Source organism: Cyanistes caeruleus, chromosome 6 (assembly GCF_971803275.1).
Source record: "Cyanistes caeruleus chromosome 6, bCyaCae1.hap1.1, whole genome shotgun sequence".
NCBI classification, from domain to species: Eukaryota; Metazoa; Chordata; class Aves; order Passeriformes; family Paridae; genus Cyanistes; species Cyanistes caeruleus.
Window position 1 is genome coordinate 58,672,046 of NC_141706.1, and position 24,770 is coordinate 58,696,815.

General features: G+C 47.6%; 1 protein-coding gene and 1 long non-coding RNA gene across 4 annotated transcripts; one reads left to right on the forward strand and one right to left on the reverse strand.

The window, feature by feature from the left end:
• The first annotated feature begins 2,107 nt into the window (after window positions 1-2,107).
• LBHD2 (LBH domain containing 2) lies at window positions 2,108-24,770 on the forward strand. Of its 3 annotated transcripts, XM_023927503.2 has the most exons (6): window positions 7,461-7,523; window positions 7,657-7,753; window positions 11,757-11,856; window positions 15,992-16,082; window positions 19,793-19,994; window positions 21,499-24,770. In XM_023927503.2, exons 4-6 carry the CDS (start codon window positions 15,993-15,995, stop codon window positions 21,573-21,575), a joined length of 369 nt encoding a protein of 122 aa, XP_023783271.2. In that variant the 5' UTR covers window positions 7,461-7,523; window positions 7,657-7,753; window positions 11,757-11,856; window position 15,992; the 3' UTR covers window positions 21,576-24,770. The 3 variants fall into 3 exon arrangements, with proteins under 3 accessions (XP_086750158.1, XP_023783269.2, XP_023783271.2); XM_086894032.1 differs by lacking the exons at window positions 7,461-7,523; window positions 7,657-7,753 and adding an exon at window positions 2,108-2,302; XM_023927501.2 differs by lacking the exon at window positions 7,657-7,753 and having other exon boundaries at window positions 7,436-7,523.
• On the reverse strand, window positions 6,598-7,371 carry LOC111929790 (uncharacterized). The gene is made up of 2 exons (XR_002864841.2): window positions 7,333-7,371; window positions 6,598-7,207 (listed from the first exon to the last, which is right to left on the reverse strand). It is a non-coding gene; the product is annotated as an uncharacterized LOC111929790 (long non-coding RNA).

Genomic DNA, 24,770 nt, shown 5'->3' on the forward strand with positions numbered 1-24,770 from the left:
CTCAAAATAGCTTTAAACCATTGTTTTCCTTGACAGTAGTAACTGCCTGTCCCTGCTCTCCACCTTGCCTTTTGCAGTTCCTGATGAAGCAGCTTGGGAAAATGCACAGGCAGGAACTTGCTCATGGTGAGTAGAAGTGAAAGCAGGGGAAAAGTCCCTTGGAGGAATTGCACTCTCCCTGCCCACGTCCCTGCAAGATACAGGTGGCAGAAGCAGTAGCAGCAGTTTCTCTAAGAACAGTGGAACAGTGAACAGCTTGTCCAGCCCCATGTCTGGATCCTGCACTGCACCTGCACTGCACAAGGGGTACTTCCCTGATGGGATACCTCGCTGATAGGGAACACATGCACCCTAGTATTTCCCTGGGGTGCTGGTGCCAAGGACACCTTCTACTTAAAGATTTCCTGCAATCCCAGTGTCACTGGGGAGTTGGTTTTAGTCTCCACAGGATAAATCTCCCCTTGCAACTGCTCTGTCCTCAGGCAAGAATAACTCAGGAGTCTGGGAACAAAACTGTCAGAAACAATTGGCCAGCCCATTGCCATGTGAGGTTCATTCTCAGAACACTGAGCTATACAGTGAAGCTCTACATTGAATGTATAGGATTAAAACAATAGCTATGTTTTATACACACTTGCAGAAAGTGTGTGCAAAAAGCACAAACTGCATAAAAGCCGACCATTGAAGAGCAGCTTCCAAAGAGAGACTATAAACTGGTTCTTGGTGGCTCTTGGGTTGGAATTCATACCCATAACCCCAACACTGGAAAAAATTCAGTAGATAGACACCCTGTGTGAAGAGTGTACATATATATATATAGCCTTTGGAAGGAGCTGCTTTCACTCCTAAATGGGTTTCCTGGGCATGGGCACAGATCCCTCTCATCCACCTTCGTGGGTGCATGAAGAGCTGACTGCAGCTGTGCCACCACTGTCCCACTGCCCTATCGAATTACCTTCCACCACTGCCCACAGAAACAGGCAGTCTCTTCCCTTAAATCAGCAGAAGCTGACATTTTCACCCCCACCAGCCAAGCATGCGTGACCCTGAAATGGAGGCTGAGCTCTTTATTTCCTGACAGAAGTTACACACTGCTTCCTCTTCACCTGCAGCAGTCTCCCCTGGATGCTCCATGCACCCTGTGCCATTCACATGTGCTGGCACACGTTTTGCAGGACCTTACACAAAACAAATGCTGGAAAGGTCTCCCCTGGTTGACACCCATCTCCCTTTCAGTGTTCCTGCTGCTCCATCGTGCTCCTGTGTGCTTGTGCTGGAAGAGCCACTCTTGGAAAAATGCACTAAAGGGAAGGCCTGTTCCAGCAGCCACGGTGCATGTCCCTCCTTTGAGCCTGCCAAAGGGACCCCAGGGGCTGCACGTCTGCAGGCTGAAGCCACAGCTGCCACTTCTGGATGTGCAGAGGGAGGGAGGCAGGTCTGGGCCCCCCTCACATCCCTCTGCACCCAAGTTTGAGCTGCTTCCCGGGGGTATGCCCAGCAGCGGGGAGGACCACGCTCCTTTGTACATCCACATCCACTGCTGCCACCGTGTTTTTTGCCTCCATCACCAGCATCACCGACACATGCAGAGCTACAGATGCCCCCTAACATATTGCCTGTGTCCAGTGAGCCCCTGGCAGGGGGGAGCCCCTATCACAGCCCTGGCACAGTCTGTCTGCCAGCCCCATCCCCGCAACCCCTCGGGACAAGGCGGCGGGATGCTGCGCAGGGCAGAGCGTGTCCCTGCCGCGGGTCGGGGATGCAGACGGGAAACTCACCCCGGTGTGGAACACCCGCCCCCGCAAAAAAAGAACCCCTCCAAAAAGAACCCCCAAAAGTTTGTGCTTCCCGCATCCCTCTTCTCAGCAAAGACTGACTGCAGGGCGGGCTCGGGACAGCCGTGAGGAAAGCAAGGGGAGAGGGGGAGCTGCTCCGGGAGAGTGACCCCTCCGGCAGCTCTGTGCACCGTGTGCGCTGTGTGACACCGGCACCGTGCGGGGGTCGGGGCCGTGCGGTCCCACACGTGTCCGCGGAAAGCGTCCCCTCCCCGCGGGGAGCCGGGCCGGGCCGGGCCGGGCCGTGTGTGCGCCGCCCCGCCGGCGCTGCCGGGGGAGTGGTTTCCCCGCGCTGGCGGCGGCGGGGCCGGTCTGCGGGCGGGGAGGTGCCGCGGCGGCGGTGCCAGCGCCCGGCCCGGGAGGATGCGGACGCGCTGACGGAGCTGCCGGCTCCCCTGTGCCGCCGTGCATGGGCGGCGGGCGGCTGCCGCCTCGCCTCGCCTCGCTTCGCCTCGCCTGCCGCGCCGGTGAGCCGGGCCGGGAGCGGGGGGCTCCGCAGGGCTCGGGGGTGCGGCTGGCGGGGCGGGGGGCGGAGAGGGGGGAGCTGCCACCTGTGAGTGCCCCGCTCGCAGCGGCCGGAGCGGCTCCCCGGGACCTGGGCAGCGCCCCCGTGGCGGAACCGGCGACCCGAGCTGGGCACAGGAGGGCGGGTCGGGTCAGTGCGGTGCCGGTCGGGTCAGTGCGGTGCCGGTCAGTGCCGTGCGGGTCGGGTCAGTGCGGGTCGGGTCAGTGCGGGTCGGGTCAGTGCAGTGCGGTGCGGGTCAGTGCGGGTCGGGTCAGTGCGGTGCCGATCGGGTCGGTGCGGTGCGGGTCAGTGCGGTGCCGGTCGGGTCAGTGCGGTGCGGGTCAGTGCGGGTCAGGTCAGTGCCGTGCGGGTCAATGCGGTGCCGGTCGGCTCAGTTCGGTGCCGGTGCGGTCGGTGCGGTGCGGGTCAGTGCGGTGCCGGTGGGGTCAGTGCGGGTCAATGCGGTGCCGGTCGGGTCAGTGCGGTGCCGGTCGGTTCAGTGCGGTGCCGGTCCGGCCGGGTCTGTGCGGGGCACGGGAGCCCCGAGCACGGTGCCGGGGATCGGAGCGCTGCGGGGCCGTGCGGGACGGGTCGGCAGCGGGGAGGAGCGCGGAGCGGGAGAAGCGCTCCAGTCCCACGGGCGGCTGCGGGATAACGGGGAAGAGGCGGAACGCGCGCCTCTGCCGTGGCTTGTTTCGCCACATGCCTGTTTATTCGAGTAAAGGGTGTTACGGAGAATTCACTGAGAAAAAGGGTTCTCGTTTAGAAAAACACCTCTCAACTCGTTCGGCAGCCGAAAGGGCTGTGCGAAGGAATCCTGATGAATGAGCACAGCGTTGAGGGAGTTGTTGGTTTGTGGGCTTCAATCGCCTCAGCTATTCGTTTATGCCTTTTTTTTTTTTCCCAAGACAACTTTTGAGGCGAGGAAGCGACTTACAAAGCACAAGTTTAAGACAATGATGCTTTTGCTTGCAGCCGAGCTGAACTGAGCACTGAAATCCTGAGTTTCCCATCAGGTAGCAAATACCACGCATATGATCACTTTTAGAGAATGAAAGAACCTACTTTGCTCTGTAAATGGGGACTATGTTTCACTCAGAGCAAGGGGTGTGAGTATTTTCCATCTGCCAAATGTACATACCACAAAAATTTTCTTTTCATCTGGTACAGAGCCGTGTTTGTGCATCTCTGAATATGACTACAGTTGTGGAGGGGAGTTGGGTTAGCCTGGATGTAGCATTAACCCCTCTAGCCACAATAAGCAATACACAGAGAGAAATTTGTTTCCATTAGTCTTTTCCTGAGATCTTTACTGCGGTTGTGCAGTCAGTACAGCAATGAAGCCCTCCTGGCTATAGGTTCACATCTTGCTGAAGGATCCAGGGTTGGTGTTCACACCTGCCCTGTAGCCTGCCTGTCTCACAGCACAATGCCTCCTTATGAGTAGCCTGTAAAGGAAAGTGAAGCGGGGAAATTCTGCCTACGCACAACCAGGCTCAAGCCAGTGTTTTCCTTCTCTTAGTTTTAATGAGCAACAAATTTTTTGCCCAGAAAAAGAATCCAGCTCACAGCTCAGGATTTCAATAATTAATACACCATTTAAAAAACATGTTTTCAGAGTCAACATTATGATTACAAAGAGAAAACAAGCAAACAGGGAATAACTTGACCTGGTTTTGTCGCTTTCCTGTTCTAGCCTGACAATTTGTCAATCAGGTGGAATTTCCTTCAACAACTTCAGTACATTGCTTTAGCAGAAGAAATAATGTACAAATATAGTTACTACTTTCCCTCCCTTCTCACAATGATCTCTTTGTATTAAGCAACAGGCTTTTGCGTAGATCAGGTACCAACCCCAGAGTGTCACAGGCTAAAATTGCTCTTTCTCATTTCTGAAATTGTGCCCCTATGTTTGATCCCATTTAACCATTTCTGTTTTGGAGAAGTTGGTCAGAGAAGCCTTGATCCTATGCCATTCAAGTCAGGAAGAGCTCCGCTAGGACTTCAAGGACACCAGTATCTGCCTCAGCAACAGTCTCTCCCTTTTGCTTCCTAAACATGGACATTCTCTGGAAAACTCTATAAAATAATAAATTTCCTGAATTTTCAGTCTTCAGAGGAAGGTGTTATTGCAAACCCCAGGAAAGCTGCCAACCAATAACATCCAGATAGAATGAAGTAGACTGATTGATATCAACAGGTCCTTAAGTTTTCATCTCGGCCTCTGTCCCTCTTTGATTGTAAGTCCTCAGGGTCTGGGACCACCTTTCCTTCGTGGTTTGGAGAGAGCAGTCTCCTGCAAAGCAGATGCCAGGGCTGGAAGAAGCTCTGGTCCAGCAGGATAATCCCCTTTTCCCATCAGTGTGCATGGACTGATCGCACAGTGTTTTACCCCCTGGTACCCATGTCCCCATAGGACTAGGAGAAAATAGTCCAAGTCCAGCTCTTCTGTTGAGACCACTGCAGCTTGTGTAAGCTGTAATTTGAATTTTCAGCTGAGTTCAGTCCCTGACATGCACACAACATAAATTGCCTCTGTGCAAATACCTAGTAGACCCCTAGATTCAGAAGGTGAATGTTAATTGGTTGGCAGGAAGATTCACAGCCTCGTTAATGCATATCTGCTTTCAGTGTTAATGACTCATTAAAAAAAGCCACACTGGATTTTTCTTTTTTTTTAATTTTTTTTTTTTTAGTGTTTTCTTTATTTTTGGCTATGTGTTGTCCTCAACCTCCATCTTCCCCATTCTTTCTGTGGTAGGACACAGTGTTCTCATACCCTCCATCTTGGGCTAAGGCAGCTTCCCATGCTTGGAAATTCAGTTGAGGTGAGAGAGTTTTAATTCGTGGACAAAACCAGCTGCATTTCTGGTGTTAGGTTGTGATATTGTGACACCTGTGGTTGTGCTGTTAATTGCCAAGAAGGAATATTAATAGCCACTTCATTGTCTTTGTTCTCTTAGGAGTTCGCTTGTTTTTTAAAAATCTTAACCACTTTTGCTTTGTTTGCCTTACCAAATTCTCTGCTAAATGCTCAATATTATATCAGGTTATAACACCAATAGCACTGTATTCTAATTTTCCCAAAGTTACAAGGAAATAACTAATCTGTCTTGTAAGTAAATACTGTTCTATCTGACTGCACCTAACCTCTTACCCTACTGTGTTGCCTAGAAATGAGCCCAGTGATAATCTATCCAGAGTATTCTTTCACAGTGCCAGAAAGACATCAAACATTTTGCAACCCATTTCCCATGACATTTCCATCTGAGAATCATGTACTCTATGTTGATGCTCTAAGATGTTTTTCCCCCCACTCCCCAGCTTGAATTCAGAACTATCCAAAAATACCTAGGGAATGGTAGAAAGAAGCACAGGAAGCCAATTTTAATCTGTCACTGATTCCCATGGGTGCTGCAAGGTGAGGGACAACTGTGGCGTGAAATATTAGGGATTAGAGGCTCATAATTCTCCAGAGCAGATCCCAGAAACACAACCATTTCTTTCTAAAAGCCTTTAGTAAGGGTTGCTCTGAGTTTAAGGGAACAGTATGGTTATTTGTAAGGTGCTGGCTTCATAAGGTTATAAGGGAAATTAAAGCCTATGCAGAATCACTCTGCTCAATACAGGCATTTCTGATCCCAAAAGCGAGTTCTCAGATGAGAGTATTTGCACAGCAAGTACCAGAAGAGATACCTCTAAAACATTCAACAGCTTGTTGAGGCTTATCTCTAATTTTGATGAGGTGTTTTCCTAATGAGTTCCTCTCACATCAATTAGCTGCCGAATCTGATGTTAAAAAAATAAATCCAAACTTTCTCTTGGCACACGGTTCCATGAGGGCTCTGTGGAGATTTCCATGATATCGAGGTCTACCAGCATTCAGAGGAGCTGGCTTAGTCATTCTTCCCATCTGCTCTTCTTCCTCCCTCCGCTGCTCTACACATGCTTCCTGGCTGTCTGCTCCCCTTCCCTATCTCCCAGGCATCCTGTCTGGCTGCCCCCCCGCCTCTCCCGCCCTACCTATCCCTTGTGGCATCTTCCATGAGGAAGCTCAGGTAGTTTAGTGCTGAGATCAAAGAGCTGAAATAAACGAGCTGCTTTAAAGCAGCCAGGAGAAATGAAAAAGCAAAAGGAGGAGTCCACCAAGGAAACACCCATAGCAAGCAGCATAGCAAAAATAATTTGAAAAAACTTTGAGTTGAATCGTCCCCAAATCATGAGATTGCTTTAAAAATTGTGATAGTTAAACACAGGCACGTTTTAGTTCTTTTTACTTCTTCTTTGACCATTTATGAATCTAGTTTTTAGCTCCTTTTTGCCAAGAGGGCCAGTAAGAACTTGGGCAACTACAGCAAACTGGAAGTCGAGGTTTGTACTTAGCCATGGTGCTCCAGGATGCGGGGATGTCAAAGGAAAGTGGCTCTGCAGTGGCTGATTGTGCAACACCAGGAGTCGAGGAGGCTGAGTTAGAGTTGTCTGCCAGCAAGAGCCCCTTGCAAGCCTGTGTTTTGTAGTGTTGGGAGTCCACAGATGAGTGTCTGAGGAACTCCCGAGGGTGATATTTACCCCAGCAGTTTCTTTGGAGCAGGAGCAGTAGGAACTGCAGCTCGCCATGAAGTTAGTGATGAGAAGCAGCACAGTCTGGAAATAGCAGCCTCCTACCCCTTTTCGCTCTCCCAAACTACGTGCTGTGTCTCATGCTGAAATGCCTCAGCTCCTCCACTTTGAGAGTCGTTTCATCTCGCTGCTTCCTGAGAGAGATCGACATCTTCTGTGGAGCACACGCTGCCGAGGAGAGGAAGGCAGCTTTGGCCTGCGGAGAGCAGAACTCAAGTACTGCGTGGGTGGCCGAAGACAAGAGCTTCTGAAATGAGGGAACAGAACAGATCTCTAATCTCCAGACTCTGACACATATCGCACTTTTCTCAGTTGCTTAGGAAAGAGATTTGCATCCAAAAAGAAGTGGGAGGTTTAAATAGGAGTTCGTACATTTATCTTCTGTGGTCCATGCGGTGATTTACATTTTGCTAGTCCCATGGAATCCACAACACTTCATAAAGTGCATTCATCACAAACATGCAACCAGGGGAAACAAAGACCCTGTCCAAGTTCCTACCAGCAGTGTCCAAAAGCTCATCTGGGTTGCAGTCAGGGAAGCAAGGCTGTGGGGTGTCACTGATGTAAGTGCTTGTTTTGGGTTGTGCCGAGATGTTGAGGTTGTTGTCCCACCCTTAATACAGTACCGGGCATGATTCTGCCTGTGGATGGCCCAGGCCACCTGTGTGGTTCTCAGCCATAGCTCCATCTTCCTAGGACTAACAGAAGACTGAGATATAGAGGAACTGGATCCACAGAAGTGTCTGGCCTTGGAAAACGCCAACTGACATTCCTTGCAGGGACATGGACCTGTGTGAGCAGCCCCTTCATGGCTTCATCCACCACCACAGCTGTAGCTCTGTCGTAGATTGCCCACTCCTCCACCATGGCTGAGCTGACAGCCTGCTCTGCTGCAGCAGAATGGCCTGAATAAGGCACCCTTTCTTCTTCTGGGTGGAAAAATCTTCTTTGACCTGTTTGTTTATTGGGACTTGCTGAGCAGGGTTTTCTGTGACCCGTCAAAATTTTCCACTGCAAAATGCAAGCAACAGACCATTGCTTCTCCCACCTAACACCATTCTTACACACAGCCTGTCCCAATTCTCCTTGTAATCAATAGCAGGGGTTTCTCTTTGTAGCACACACAAAGGCTCGAGCCCTTGAATGGAGAAAAGTTTGCATTTATCCAGGGGCTGTGGTGGGGTGAGGCAGGAGGTGGGGCTGGATGCCCAAGGCTGAACTTTGTTTGCGGCGATGTCTGAACCAGCGGGAGCCGTGCGTGTGCTGCGATTGCGCCTGGAGCTCCGACCTTGCGGCGCTCCTGTGCATGAGGCTGAGCCTGCAGAGCCACGTGGGGGGTTCTGTACAGCACAATTTAAGTACAGCTCTGGAAAAACACTTGGGATTGACCCATTGAAATAAGGAGGGGAAGGCTCCTGTTTCTGCCGTGCCAGAAGAATGATAGATTTGTAAGTGTAGTTCAAGGCCAGTTTCTGCCTCCTATCCATACTTTGTTAGAAGGTGCACCTTCAATGTGGTATTGTTAGGCTCAAATAGCATTTTTGTTATTTGTGTATTGTTAGGTATTGTATCATAGCATTTCCATGAGTGCTCAGTGGGAAATGATTACTTTGAGAAGCCTGGGAAGGGAAGAGGGTGTCCTGCAGTCCCTGCTAATCTAGCAGCAGCCCTGGCATCCTGAGGTCGGGTCTCACTTTGCCACCCTGTTGTCTCCAGCACTGGGGCAGCTCAGGGAGAAGGGGTGATGTTTTCAGAGTAGGAGGAATCTCTAAATAGATGTGCCCCAATTCTGGAGGTGCTGCTGCCTGTGGGGGGAAAGCCTGGGTCTCAGAGCCTCTGAAACATGCTCCTTTATTGAGTGGACTATTTGTGGACTGTTAGGATTGCAGCCTGTGGCCAATTCTTGTTTCTGTTTTGCCCAATAAAGCATGTTTGCTTTAAAAACATCTACTTTTCAATTCACAGTGGGTTTATCCCAAGGAGAGGCCTCTGCTGCTGTGCCTGGTGGAGTTCTCTGCTCCCATGGAGAGCATACTCAGGAGATACAGCCAGGCTGGGCTTCCCATACCCTCCAGCTAATCAGAGCTGCTGCCCAATATCCTGCTTCTGCTCTGGCATCCTCCCATGGGTGATGAGACCACCACACTGGGACAGGCTGTGTCCTCCAGTTGTAGAAGCTTCAAAAATACAGTTTGTTCCAGATGCTTTCCAAAGTGGGAGAGAAGCCCAGAGAGCACCTTTCAGTTCCTGGGCTTGTGACCCATGCCACCAGCACAGAGGGAAATTCATCCCCTTGGGTGAGCCCTTGGTCTGGGCAAAGGGGCCACCAATGAAGAATTCCTTGTTCTCACTATTGAAAACTTGGGAAATCTCAGCTTGATGAGAAAGCTTGGGAAGTCCTCCTTGCTTGATGCTATGGCTCCTAAAGAGGCAAGACATAACCAGCTCATTGGAGTAATCCCTAAATTAATTGCTCTTTGCTGGGAGGTATAGCCAGGCTGTGCGAGCCCAGACGAGGGGTGGCCAAGGCAGTACCACAGGTCCCTGAGACTTGAGACTAAACTTGGTTCCTGTTAATGACAGTACAGCTGTGTTGGTGCTCCTGCAGGCAGAGAAGAAGCTGGAGCAAAGGAGGGCAAGTTATTCTGGCAGAATAACAGAAGATGGTTGGGTTGGAGGAGGGTGCATTGAGCCAATGGGCTCCAGGCTGGAAAGCAGCAAAGGTGGCTAAAAGTAAGGGATAAGAAGAGATAGCCAGAGAAAGGCTTTACTTGGGTGATTTCCAGTTTCCAGTGTAGTAAAAGCTCTTTGCATGGTCTCAGTAGCTCTGCCTTGCTTTTAAAAGGTTAGGCAGTATCACAGAAGGATGGGGTTTAGTTTATGTTTCCTCTGTTGTCAGCCACAGAAGGTAATCATATCTATTAGGCAGGTAAAGTGAGTACTTTCATTTCAGAGAGCAAAGGCATTCAGGTAGTTCTGTACACCTGAAACATGAGTGTTCTACAACAGTCTTGACTGGGAAGAAGTTTTTCTGGTTTTAAATACGGCTGTGGTACTGGGAGAAGGAACATTTCCCATGCTGTGGTCCTGAAGTGAATTTTTTTTTATTACAGATTTCAAGTAGCAGAGCAGCAGGGGCTGACATCCCCTGTCCAACACTGCATGCACCATAAGACAGGGCTGCCCAAAACAGCAGAGAGAAGATTGGGCTTGGGTCACTTAAATCCAGAAGTCCTTTTCTGAGACTGGAAAGCGATGGGTGTGGGTTTAATTAATTCCATACTGCATTGGTCTTTGTATACCACTAACCAGTCATCTGAAGATAACTCTAAATAGGAAGTGGCCTGGCTTAGATTCCAATCAGTGACCATGTGGTACCTGGTTCCTTATCTCTTACACCCTTTTGTCTCTCATTAACAGCGTAATAATTACTCTGTGTAATAATTGTTCTTATTACATCCAGTCTTTTCTGAAGGAGACATTGAATGTAGACAAGTTCGAGCTGAATTTTCATGGGCTTAATAACAGCAGCTTTGTAATGGGTAGTGGGATAAAAATCTTCTTCCCAGTGCATTGGATAGCATGGTATCAGATTCGCCCTTGTTTTTGTGAGAGACAAGCCTTGAGTGTAGTCATGAATATTAAAGGGACAAAACATTAGCCTCCCTGAAGGTGGCTTGGTCATTGGTTAGGGAGGAGAATTAAAGACAAGAATTAAACCTTCTGAATTGAATCCTGGGGATGGAGAAGTGATTTCTTGCTTCCCTAATTTTCAATAAGCGTGGCCTGTGGAACAAGAGGAAAGTCCAGAATGCAATACACAATTTTTCCTCTGTCAATGTTTTTGAATAAAATCAGTGTGCAGTTAATCCAGTGTTGTAAATCTTGGTAGGAAGGCTTCCAGAGCAGGTAGATTTGTTTAATCATTTGGGCTGGCATCCAAACCGCTGGAGGATATAAAATATATGTATATATATATACTAGTGCCATTCACTTCACTGAAAACACCTTTTTCCCATCCAAGGAAATAGCTGTGGCTGGCATGAATATATCTTTGGAAAGCCGTAGAGCTAAACAAATTTCTCAGAAAATCATCTCTGGCCTAGATACTGACTATATTTACGCACTGTAACTCCTGAGGCTCATCAGCTAAGGCTTTCTGACAGAGAAGTCATCAGAAATCAGTGATTCACGCTTTGAAATGGTGGGATCCTCACCTCTGCTCAGCAGGCTCCCTGTCTTGATACCAGTCAATGTATTACCTTCAAATTGGAGTAGATCTTTCAAAAAATCACTTCCCCTGTGAATTCCAAAAGAACCATGCAGTAATGCAATGTTAATGGATCCTTCTTTGAGAATATATTGTCTCCTTTGCATCTTGATCAGTAGAACTGTGTCTCGCTAAACAAACTGATCTTGCCAAATAAGGGAATACATTTTTTTATTTTCCAACTATCAATACAATTTCTGTATGGGAGGATTTCAGAATGTCCCGGTTTCAGCAGTTTTTGTGTAACTCACATTAAGGAATAAGGTTTAGCATCACAAGAAGTCGGATTGTGAGGTGTTTCAGGTAGCTTTAGGTGGCTTGGTACATTAATTGCCTCAGTAATTCACAAGGTGCTTGAGGAGCTTCATCCTTAGCGAGCTGAAGTCCCATCTCACACAGAAAATGATACAGGCCTTCACAGTGGGAGTTTCTGCAGCAAGCTTTCGGGAGAACTCTTTCACACCAGTGCCTGCCAGCATTGTCCCTTTGGTCACAAGCTCTGACTCTGCTGCATTGTCTCTTCCAGGCACTTCTAGGATTTGACTGAGTTTGCACGACACTCCATCAGCAGCAGACGCCTGCAGCAAGGACAGTTCTTGCAAGTGACACCGTTGATGTGATTGAAGGTAACGTGTTCTCTTCTGCCATTGCCCTGTACTTGCTGCTTATCCTCCACAGATATCCTCCTCATGCTCTGGCTGGTGTCCCCTTTGCTTCCTGGCTGGGGAGGTGAGAGCAGGATCAGGCCTCAGTTCACTGCATGTCTGAGAATCCCCCAGACTGATGTTTGCTTCAGGTAACAGCTCTTCCTAACCATGGCTCAGCTTGTCCCATAAAACATGTTTGTGCCCCTGGCCTTGAGGAAATACCTCCTTGCATCGCGTGACCTACCTATTTTCCATAAGCACTGCACATTTTTGAGTCCTGAAGCTGGTCTGCATTCAGACACTGCTTTTCCCCCCATGAATTTCACAGGTCAGTTTTGCCCTCTGTTCAAAACCTAAAATAAAAATGTGTGCATTGTTTCTGAGGCCTTTCCCATGGGAGGTGGTTTAGCACTTGTCAGGCTGTGTGTTGCTCTGTATGTTACTGACCTTGTTCGTGCCATCACAAGCGGCAGTACGTGATCTGTGCTTTTGCTCCATGCCTCTGGAAAAACATCAGCATGGTGTGGTCCTGGGACTGTAGCACTTTAGCACTGCATTTAAGATAATCTCTCAATGTAGTTTTCTCATAGAAATGCAAGATTTTGCTTCCCCACACCCCAAATTGGTATATTTGTGCTCAATTAAATCTAGGGGAAGTAATGTATCTCTTAATCCACTGACACGAGAATGTTAAGGTTCAGAGAAGATGATTCATCCACAAGAACAGAATTTATCCTTTGTTTGTAAATGTTATTTATTGCCTTGTTTTGCATCACTATGGCTACTGTATGTCATTGGTGATACCAGCACCTACCGTACATAACATGAAGACTGAGTGAAAGAGTCCTTATAATTATTTCTATCACCCACTTTTCGGTTGTATGTCTGTCAGTACATCTCACGTAAAAGCAGCACTAAAAGTGGCTTAATATTTTCCATCAACACTGTCTGAAAAGTAAAAAATTTTCCTGTGCATAAATCTTATCACAGTTTAAAAAGCCCTAAGCAGCACCATCACGCCCCTTGTTCAGATTATATGTCTTTATGAGCAACTCAGTGATGTCCTCCAGGTGATTTTGAAGTTTCAATGAGCTAATTTGCAGTGGCATTTTTAATTATTTTACATCTAGTTATTTTTCATGTTAAAGACCTAGTTAAGCTTGTTAGAAACATCACTGGTTTCACAGCCCATATAGATTCTTCTGCTTTCCTTCACTGTTTCGAAGTGGAGACTGGGAATAATTAATCTATTCCAGTTTAAGCCTAATTATTTTGCCAATTGCACGGCCCCATGTTCTATTCTGAAACACATCAAGTACAATCACTTCTGCCATCCTATTCAAGCAAAGCCTTAAGCTGCACAGATTTTCTGAAATGGCCTGGGCTTCAACAGCTTGGGAGCTGATTCACTGAGGCATCTGCTGTAACACTGGCAGAACTGCCACCATTTTTCTAGCCCAAATCATTTGTCTTTGTCATTTACAAATAATCTGCAGGGTATAATGTGGTCTTAGGGAAGCACGGAGCCCATTATTGCACAATAATAGAATTTCGTGAGGTCTTAACATCTTTGAGCTCATATGACACATTTGACAGTCCATGTGTGGATCTACATCTCTAATTTCCCATGGAACAAGGACAGAGAAATATTTAAACATTTGAAATGTATTGAATGCTGCTAAAATAAACCAGCCAGCTATGAGTGACTGCAGGAGTCTGCTGCTGGCGAGCAGGGATCAAGCCCCAGGACACACAGCAGTGGGGCATGGCTTATCTGTGGTTGCCAAGGCCAAGACTTCATAAACACTGACCCCACACAAAGCCTCCAAGATTATTTCCATCTAGACATCTACTTTCTCACTTCCTTTTCCCTGCAATGCAGGACAGCTGGGCTTAGGGTGCCGAACCCCAAAAAAGATGCCAAGAGAAGGATGTTCATCTTGGATGTGCTTAGAGTGGTGGGCCCAGTGCTCCCCCAGGCTCACAGCTGGGTCTGGCTAACACAGGGTGTGAAAGCCCTGCAAAACAGCTCTTCCCAAAGAGTTGGGCTGGGAGAGCATGGTCCTGCTATTGCCTACTGTGGTCATTCCCAGAGGGGCAGCAGGAGGGATGAAAAGGTTCTCTCTGGGAACAAGGAAGAGACTGGAGCCAGAGTGGGGAAAAGGCAAGAATGGGATGGTGAGAGGGAGGAGATATCAGAGGGAGTGCTACTTTCCTTTTGGTCCAAGGGCATGTCTCTGTTGTTCTAAGTGCTGTCTCAGGTGGCAGGGATAGCTGGCAGAGCAGGGCCCACAGTCACCACTGCTCAGTGCTGTTGTCCACAGGTGTCTAGTGGTATGGCCTGCTGGGTGCTGCAGGAATAAAAGCATCTGTCCCGAAAACCTATGTATTTTACTGATTAGGTGGTTTGTGCTGTCCCTGGGAAGTAGTACAGGTCCAGGCAAGGGCTGGGAGCTCAAAGCACTCTTCCTAGCGGGCAGAATCTATCCCTCTTCTACTGTGCCATGGCTCTGGGAGGAGTCAGGCTGTGTAAGCTGCAGGGTGCTCAGACTGGGGGTTTGTTTCAGCCTTTTGCTGCGTTTCAGAGCCTGGTTCTGCTTTCCTGTTCTGTGCAGGTATCAGGAAGTGTCTGAATTAATTCAGTGTTGGTTGGGTCCCAGGCTGACCCTTCAGGGCTTTTCCCTATGCTGATGAATGCTTATGAGCTTGGGTCCTGGTCCACAGCTGAGCTCAAGTGTCCCATGGTTCTGCCATACTTTTTCTTAAACATGATGCAGAGGGAGTGAAAGTCTCTGCACTATCATGCTGCTCTGTGCTACAGCTAATTAAAGTCATTGTGAAGGGTTTTGTAGTAATTGCAGATACTGTAAAATTTAGTTCTGTCTGGTAATTGGTAATGTAAGCTTGAAACAAGTTATCCTTAAGATGTTTTAGTTGGTATTTCTCAGTAGGTGCAGGCTTTACAAAGAAGGCTTTTGTGTGTGCAGCAGGACCAGAATTAATGGCAGCATTTAGTCGTGCCTAAAGGAGTGTTTGCTGTGGCAGGTGGCAGGGCAGCCTAATGGATGATGCCTGCATTCTGTGTGCTGCAGGAGGCTCCAGCAGCCACTAACTGCGCTACCTGATGAATGCCAGCTAAAGAGAGTGAAAGCCCCATGCCAAATCTCTCCAGGGCTGATGTATTAACATTTGAAATGAGCATGGCCCTTTCAGCTCAGAGTGCCTCTGTTTGCTCCTACACGCTTAGCATGCATTCTGGAGATTTCAGGCATCCTCAGATTTTTCAGTGGAATGCTGTATTTATAAATGGCAAATGTGAGGAAAATCCCAACGCCACAGAGGGCTGGGCTGAGCTCTGCAGTGAGGCTGCAGCTGGCTCTGTCTGCTCTGGGCTGCTGCAGTGCCCAGCAGAACCAGGCGAGCTCCAGGGCAAGCACTGCGGTGCCTGGGGTGCCAAAGGGCACAGGGTGGTGCTTAATGGGCACATAAGCACCTTAGGTTCCTAAGTCCCTGAGTTAAATGAGATGTAGGTGCCAAACAGTCCCTGATGCATTTGGAAGTCCCACTCAACACCTCTCCAAACACTCAGGCAAGTAAAGACTATTGAAAATCTGGTCCTTAGACAGCAATACAGCTGGTGTGTCTGGAATTAACAGCTTAAAAAGAAGTGCTGGCTCATGACTAAATGGAAGAGACATCTGGAAGAGCAAATATTGAAGACATTACGAAGAATCAGAATAAAAAATGAATTCAAGGCTGATATTTCCACCAGTAACTTTTTTTGGTCAACAGATGCAATTTCTGAGCTCATATATCAGTAATAAACTGATTGCTGATAACATTGGAGGACTCCAGTTTCCATCTGATGACTCTGGGACTCTGTGGGGGTCCTCTCTGATGTTCCAGGGGCAACTGGGGTCAATGCCCTGCTCAGCATCACAGCATGCAGCAGTAACAGTTGGCTTGGAGGCCAAGGAAATATTTTTTGACTGTTCAGGAAGGACAGTGTAACAAAATTATTTTAACCAATATGAAAAGCCAATACCTTTTGTTAAATTAGCTGTGGGGCCAAAGCTCAGAGCTGAAGTGTCCCATTCTCTTCTACCATTCACAGCATGACAGAGGTGATGAACACCCGAGAGCCGGTGATGGAGGAATTCGCGCTCAGCCAGACTCCTGAGGAGGAAGGAGGCCCTTCAAGCCAGGTAACTTCAGCAGAACTAAAAAGTGTCCAAAAGTTGTTTGTCAAAAGCGATTCAATGCAACCAATAACTGTCCTTAGGGTAGCTGTTGAACTGCAGAGCACTGCTGCCAGAAGATCCAGCCCTGAAATATGTGTTTGATCCTACTTAGGTTCTATTATTAAAAGTTAAGAGTTTGGCTGAAGTGTTTTGTGGGGTGCCAGGTCTGCAGGGCACAGTGACAGCAATGCCCAGATCCTGCAGGGACGCAGGCACAGAGGCTGTTTGTCACCAGGAGTTCTGATCTGAGCAGCTACTGTGCGATGAAGGCATCCAGCCAGTACTGTGCCAAGCTTTTATACAGCCACCCTTGAAATGAGCTGAGTTTCCTTGGGCTCAGAGGGAGCTCCCTTTTTAGAACAGAGACCATTTGAAATGATTGGCTAATTCACAGAAATGGCATCATAGCAGCACCACTGGTCAGAGCCATTTGCTGGCAGGTGCAAGAGCATTTTCTGTCCCCAGGCAGCTCCACACACCCCCTCAAACACCCACCCATGGAGCTCATTGCAGCAGGAGGGATCACGATGTCCCAAGCCCCCCTCGTGGCAGCCCCCACATTGCAGTTTGTGCTCTGTGGTTGTGCTTGTGGCTCTGTGTCACTGCCAGGGACAAACCACATAATGTGTCCTGGTGGACCTGAGCTGCCTCTCATCACAGTGTGTGACACTGGAAGCAGACTCACAGAGCTGCTCTAGGAGCAGCCTGGTGCAGGTGAAAATCTAGCATCTGGAAACCAGGGAAGCAGAACAGAAATTTTGCAAATTCCTTTTGGATCATTTGTTTGTGTAATGAAAGGCTTTGTGCATGTAACGAGCATACTGTGGGCTTTCCCATGCCTCAGAGGCTGCACAGGATGGATGCTGCTCACTCAGTATGCTTTCAATATTATTTTTCCTCTTCTTCATCAAGTTCCAGGTTTTCAGTGTTGTATTAGTATATGCAGCCCAAACTCTGTCCCAGCCCTAACTTCAACTGGGAAGTGAAGCATTCAGTGTGAATTTTCAAGTGAAACACTGTTTAGGGCTGTTCTGTGGTGTCTCTGATCATGTGCCCCAGAGTTTTTCCCCATTTCCCCCCAGCTCTTTTATCTTTCCTCTCAGGGAGAAGGTGCTGCCTTCCACATTTTAGTGATAGACACCTGAGGAAAAAAAAAAATCAAACAGAAATGAGATCTAGCACAAACTCAGTGACTCAGTGGGAAAACCAGGTTCCTTCCAGAAACTTCCAAGCACTCTGTCCAGGAGACCAGTCCTTCTCTCCCTGCAGTCTCCTGCCCACTCATCACACACTCCAGCTTCTGCAGAAAAACACAGCAAGGCCCAACAGGCAGCTCTGCTTCCTGCCAGTCCTGACTCATTCCTGGAGGGACATGGTAAATACTGGGCTCTGGTGAAAAAAAAAATTATGTGATTGATGTGAGAAAAGACCATATGAGAATGACACAAACAAAAATAGCCACAGCTGAGGCCACACAGGTGCCTTCCTAAATTTTCTTGCAGCTGTAATAATCGTCTCTCATCCCATTTTTAGATCTCTCTGTGTCATTTCCTTGGGCTTCAGAGAGCAGATGAAAAGGAGAATTTTTGTTGTATTGCATCGTCCATCCAGGAGCTGCCAGCAGGCTTGGGGATGGGGTGGCTGTCATGCAGCCCTCTGCCACCCCAGCAGGCTGCACAAAGACAGGGAAGGGGTCACTGTCATCTGCCTGTGCAGCCATGGGAGAAAATACAGCAATTTGCCCACAGTTTTACGGCTGTTTTCTGCTGCTCAGCGGGTCTGTGGACCTCTCCTGCCCAAGGACACTTTGTCTGATTTGGTTTCCAAGAAGCAGGATTGTATTAGCCACTTCTTAAAAATTCCTCCCAGTCAAGACAGCTGCCATGGAAAAGTCTTTCCAAATTATGAACGGCCCAGGAGAAGGCTGTGTAGTGGGAAGTTGGGCAGCTCTTTTCTGATAGGCAGCATTGTTTGGTAAGGATGAGTTATAAACTGTGGGTGCAGCTCAGGGTGGCATCAGAAAGGTTTGTCTTCAATGATTCACTTGGTCTAATTGTACTGAAGATGCTTTCTCACAAAAGATTTTTTTTTTTTTCCAAATTGTGTCTCATAACATTAATATGCAACATTTCTTACTTCTGTGTAGATTTGCAAGAAGTATTAAATCCCTGCGACACTACCATGGGGAGCAAGGGTATGAGGATGAGGGTTGTTGTCCTTCCCCATCTTCAGAAGTCAGATATGGGCAGCACAGCAATGTTAAAAATGTGCTTGCTGCTTCCTAGATGCAGAGCCTTTCCCAAGGTCTTGCCTCCCCATGCCAGCTGTGGTGCCAAGTGGTTCAACTAAACCCTCAACTCTGATGGAGAACAGCTGCTGAGATAGAGGAAGGTTGCAAAAGCCATGGAGCAAACCCTTCCAGTGGGTTATGACACCCCCAGACCCCTGTCAATGTCTTGTATTTCTGCCCAAGCTCACAGCAGGAGCTGTGCTGAGACTGGCTCACGTAACCAGCAGGGCTTGATCAAACAGAGACCCTGGTTCAGTGGTGAACGTGTTGCAGATGTGTGAGGATGTTCCCAGCAGCCCACAGCAAACCTGCTGCAGCCTCTGAAGTTAAACTGGGATCATTCTTGCTCTTGAGTCCTGGTTCAGTCCCTTCACATACACCTTGATTTTATTGTTAGAAATGAAATGCAATGAAATAAAATTAAAATAAAACTCAGCTAGCACAGAGAGATTTGTAGCTTGTTAGTGCAGGTATATGGAAGTTGGAGGATCCAGGAGAAAAGGTTTCACTGAAGCAACAACAGTTCCTTATGGTAATGTCCTGGAGGAGCTGGAATGATTTTTCCTCCAAAAAAAACCCAACCAAAAACCCCACCAGAAAAAAAAACTATTCAAAACAACATACCCTTAGAGATTTAAGTGATCCAGCTATGTTGAAAACAGGAAAGCACTTTTACGTGTTACAATATCCTTCACTAAAAAGCCCTAGTTCAGCTAAAAGCTGTAATCACTGTGTAGTGTTTGATCTGCAGCTTCAATGTGACAAATGAAAATAAATAGCTTGCACTGTCCTCTGTGTAAAGATGTTCTCTGGGGCTACCTGTTTTGCATGAACACATCATAAAACAGTGTTTCACGTTGCAGAAAATAGCTCTGCATGATGGTGGCTTCTTAATAAGCTATCACTGCAAGAAAACGTGAATATTGTATCAGAGCAGAAAGACAGCAGCCAGAAGGGCTGCAGCAGCCATTTATCTTATCCTTACAGCAATGCCTTCTGTGTCCCAGAACCCCACCAGACCTGAAACATGAGTGTTTGGCAGCATAACAAATTTTGTCTCCAAAGTCTCCATTTTCACCGCTCATGTGGGATCACACAAGTTAAGGCAATCATCTCCTCAACACACCGGCAAGCAAAGTGGGTTCTTTGCTCAGGAAGGGACAGTGTGCTGAGACCTACAGCCCCTCTGCACCATGCCTGGCCAGCAAGGAGCTGGGTTCAGCGGGTTTTGAAATCATCCCTGTGCAGGGCTGTTGATCTGCACCAGTTGGAAGAGGATTTTTTAATGGACATGTGAGAACATGTCATATGTAGACAATCAGTTTGCTCTGAGCATACATCTCTGCACAAAGCTTTGATGTACGTTTCCCAAATGTCTCCCCAGGCCTTCCCAGACTCACGTGAGAAGTACCCCAAGCTGTCCAAAAGACTGCCTTCGATCGTGGTGGAGCCCACCGAGTCCGGAGAGGTGGAGAGCGGGGAGCTGCGCTGGCCTCCTGAGGACCTCAAGTCAGCGGACGACAAGGGTCTTCATGGTGACCAAAGAGTCTGTGCCCAGCAACAGCAGCAGCAGATGGATCTGGAAGGTCTGAATGAGTAATTTTCATCCTTGCTCCCCATGGGAAAATAGCTGTTTCAGACAGTGCTGTGCACTGAAGTTAACAATGAGACAAACAGCTGTAGCTACTTGAAGGTGCCCAGAAAACATCTGCACTGGAGGAGCCCTGTGGACTGAAAATGTTGTAGCTTTTGAGCAATGGTGTTTTCATCTGCATCAGCCACTCACATGGCCAACAGGCAGCCAGTGCAGTGCACATTAGCAGGTCACTCTGGGGAGCAGTAATCCTGGTCAGTAGCATGTATCTGTCCCTGTCTCCTAGCTCAGAAGTGAAGTCTTTGACAGCTGCATGTTTTCAAAGCATCCTGGTGTCTCAGGGGTGTGTCAGTGTAGCAGGAACTCACAAATATGTACCTCTGACTAGCAGTGTCACTGTGAGGTAAATACAGGTAAAGGTAAGATCTTGTCTAAGTGTAGCTTGCACAGGAAGTGCTCCAGTGGGAAACTGCTCTATTTGTTTCCTTTTTTTCCATCTCAGTGCTGTCCTCTTCTCTTATAGAGTGACCTGGTTTCCATTTCAGTGCACCAGCATTTGCCACCCAAACGCCCAGACACAGCAGCCAGGACAGGGTGCAAGATGCACCTTCCCTTCCCTTCCCTTCCCTTCCCTTCCCTTCCCTTCCCTTCCCTTCCCTTCCCTTCCCTTCCCTTCCCTTCCCTTCCCTTCCCTTCCCTTCCCTTCCCTTCCCTTCCCTTCCCTTCCCTTCCCTTCCCTTCCCTTCCCTTCCCTTCCCTTCCCTTCCCTTCCCTTCCCTTCCCTTCCCTTCCCTTCCCTTCCCTTCCCTTCCCTTCCCTTCCCTTCCCTTCCCTTCCCTTCCCTTCCCTTCCCTTCCCTTCCCTTCCCTTCCCTTCCCTTCCCTTCCCTTCCCTTCCCTTCCCTTCCCTTCCCTTCCCTTCCCTTCCCTTCCCTTCCCTTCCCTTCCCTTCCCTTCCCTTCCCTTCCCTTCCCTTCCCTTCCCTTCCCTTCCCTTCCCTTCCCTTCCCTTCCCTTCCCAGGGGTGATGACAAAATGTGTTGAAGTGTAAAATTACCTGCTATTCCAGTTGGCATTTCTGGGTGGTGACAACCACAGGGCTTGATCATTCAGGAGGAAATATGAGTCAAATGTATTTCCTGACTTCCAGGTTGTATATTGTGATTTCTCTTGGTTTTCTGCCTTGATTTAGACTCATTATGTCTTCAGGCCTGACAGCAGATTTCTGAGACCAGGTAGCCTTCCCATGACAGTGGCTGTCCATAGGCATCACCTCATCTCACTAATATCTTACCTGAGGTCTCAGGTTCCCTGTAAAGTCAGACTGTGATGCACTCAGAATTCCATACTCCAGGTTTAACTACTGGTTTGCAAGCAGAAAAGATTTCTTGTATCAGTTCTGATCACTCTAACAGATTAACTGCCAGGTAGAGCAGGTAATCAAACAAAAGCTGCACCTATATGGGGAAATAAATGCTGATGAGCTGTTTCTTTGCAGATACTTTAGCACACCCAGCTCAAGAAGTGGAAGAAAGTACAGATATTCTGGAAAGCAGAACTGAAGAGAATGAGTAGGAACTCCATGGCCTCAGAAGTGAAACTTCATTGTGAATGTTGTTGGAAAGCTAATACACTCTGAAGACATGTTGAAGTAATCTGTATTTAAATCTGCAAGGGTTTTATTTAGTTAGTACCTGGTAAGAAGCATCTGGGCTTTAGAACTGTTCTTCTAACATTTTGATTTTCAGGCTGGGATTCATATTATTTGTTTAATTTCCCCTTGGGAAACAATGGGATGTGTTAGGAAATACAAGGCTGTCAAGGAAAAGATGCTCCTAATTTTAATTAGTGCATTTTGTTGGTTTTATATTTTTGAAGAAAGGCTGCTTTCAGGTATCAACAGCAGGACAAAGGCGTTGCGTTTCCACAGGAGGGATGTCTTAAATCTAAAAACTTTCTTTTTTTAGCCATTTAAAACTAGCACTGTGATATTATGGACAATAGTTGTAATATAATGTCACCAGTTGATTTTGTAACTTTTGTATAGAGACGCAAGGGCAAGGTTTGCCTCCAGGCTGCCGCCCTGGGGCAGCCCAGAGCAGTTCTCTCCCTTTGGCTAACCTGTGCATATTTGGACAAACCAGCCTTTCCTTAGCTGCCTTTTCAGTAAGGCTGATGCCTTTTGGAAGCGCTTTCTCGCTGTACCTTAACGAAGCGATGAGCTGGTTGCTGTTGTTTGTGGCGTGAGGCTGTCTGTGTTGGGCTTGGTGGGGTGGATCGTGCTGTCCGTGCACTCTTCAGGCCGGGACCGGCCATAGCGTGGCGTGCACTTCTCACCCTTAAAGCTGGTGAGATGGCTCCTGCTTCTCCCAGGGCTGGCTTTGTCCCACCTTGTTAATAGAGATTGTTGTGACATTACTTCTTTGGTATGTTTGGTGTATAATGTAGGTGCAGGGGCACAGCTGCTCCTCCCTTGCCTGGAGCTGGGCGCTGGTAGGGGGTAGGTGGCAGGAGCTCCATAGCACATCCCAAACCTGTCCTCTGTTTTGCCTGGCTCCAGGTTTGCCCTGAGCCACCTGCAGCAGGAAGGGTGCAGGAGAGCCGTGGTGGAAGGACAAACACTTGCCTCCCTCCCGCCCAAGTTGGCACTGCTGGCAGGAACACGTGTGCCAAGGGGTGCCCTCCTGACCTGCGGCACAGCCCCCTCAGCTTCGCTTGTACCATCACCCCCTGGAGCCCAGAGCCCATGGTGGGGCGAGCTGTCTCTGGACACTTTTGCCCTCTGGCGGATTTTCCTTGGGAGTTTGGGGGTCATTTTGACAGGAGTCAATCCCTTCCTGCACAGGGACCTCGCAGAGACTCCCTCTTGCTGTCCCAGGAGAAGCACCAGTCTCAGCCCAAAACACGATGGGGGTGGGTACTGCCCGTACTCAGAGGGGTTTGACTGTCAGTGATGAGTGTCCTGGAAGCTGCAAAGCTGGCTATCTCCATCTCTGCAGGGCTGGATGGGGTCTGTACTTCCAATTAATGTTGCATCCAGAAGAAGCTGCTCACTGTAGGTGGAGCGAAATAATAGGATTTCTTCCAGCATTAACTCTTAAGTTGACTTCCAAGTGCTTTCTTTTTTCCAGTAATAATATTCACTAACAACAACTTTTAATTGCATGATGGTTGATAAAATTTACTGGCCAGATGTATTAATAAGTTTTTACCTTCTTAGCAACCAAATTTAATATATTTACTTACAAAGAACTCTGTGCAATGAATGTTTATTACAAAGGAAAGAGACTATTTTACTTCAAAGCAACATTAATTTATGTACAAAACTTTAGCTCATTATTAGGGATGTTTGGGATCTAGGACCCTTTTTATAAGCAGTATAATGTAGTAGAGTATAATGTGATACTTAAGTTAAACTTTGCTCTCAATCTATATAACAGTGTTTTGCCTTCTTGATGTAGACTTTCTTGCCTACACTGTTAGAATTATTTTGTTGGGTGAGTGGGATTCTGGTCAGAGCACCAAATTTCACCAGAGTAACTGAAGGTTTCAGGAGCACTTCCTAAATCTGGCTGCTGTCCCTGTCACCCCCTTCACTGGTGACAGTTTTCTGGTGAAGCCAATGAAGCCAACAAAGCTGGAGCTACGTGTTGGCACAGGAGCAGTGAGGGGAGGGAGGTCCCGGCTCAGACCCACTGTGGCAGGAGGAGAGCTGTGCTGGTGAGGCGGCCAGGCTGATGGGAGGTGCTCTTTAAATGCTGCTTTTGCATCGACTGTCAAGAAGTTTTACAAAGCTCTGGGGAGAAAACAACAGCAGTGACGACATATTTTTAGCTGTGTGATTTCCTGCCAATCTGTGTCTGCCCAGCTCTGTGAGGAATGACGTTAGATGTATCACTTAATTTGCTTTTTGCTTTATAAAAGGAAAAACAGTTGTTTGAAACACTTCCCCCAATTTTCTGTGCTCTCTATCTGCTTTCAGACGCTCCCTCCCTTCCTGCTCTGGATGGCCCTTATCCTATTTCCACCTGAGGTCAATGGCACTTCCCTAAATATGTTTCCCAAAGAAACAACTAAATTCTACATACACCCTGAAAAAACGCCACGCCAGCACCGCTACTTTTTTTCATCCTTGTACTTAAAGCTGCAGCTGGTATAGAAATCCCAGATTTCCTTCTTCCAGCCTAATTACTCCTCTCTTTCCTTTCCCCTCTTTTGTGCTGCTACCCTGAAGTATTTTACCTGAAGCAAATGGCTGCTTCCAACTAAAGCTTTCTCCTAAAGCTTTGTGGCCTCAGTTTAAGAACCGTGCAAAGCCAAACTCCTCCTCCCATTTTTATTTTTCTGACCATGGGCCAGAGGCCCTAAAACAGGAAAGCAAGATAGAGAGAAAATTGTTTTATACAAACAAACCCTATTTATTCAACTTGCAGGTCTATGAATGTCCACTTACTTTGTCTGTGTGCAAGTGTTGTCTCTCTAATAAACTCAATAGTTGTTTTGTATTTTTTTCTGGATTAAAAGCTTTGTAGAAACTAAAAAGAAAAAAAAAAGACATTCAGTCATATTTTTCTAGTCTAGCTTGTAGAATATTTCACGTAGTGCAGAAATAAAGTTTTATGGAGTAAGACATTGTTGAATTTTGCTCTATTTCAGTTCTTTCTAATTTTGTAAAATGCCACCTGTACATAATACTCGACTAATGTATGTCCTGTAGATGTATTACACCATTTAGCCTATTAAATGCCTATACTGAACTGATTGGAAGAA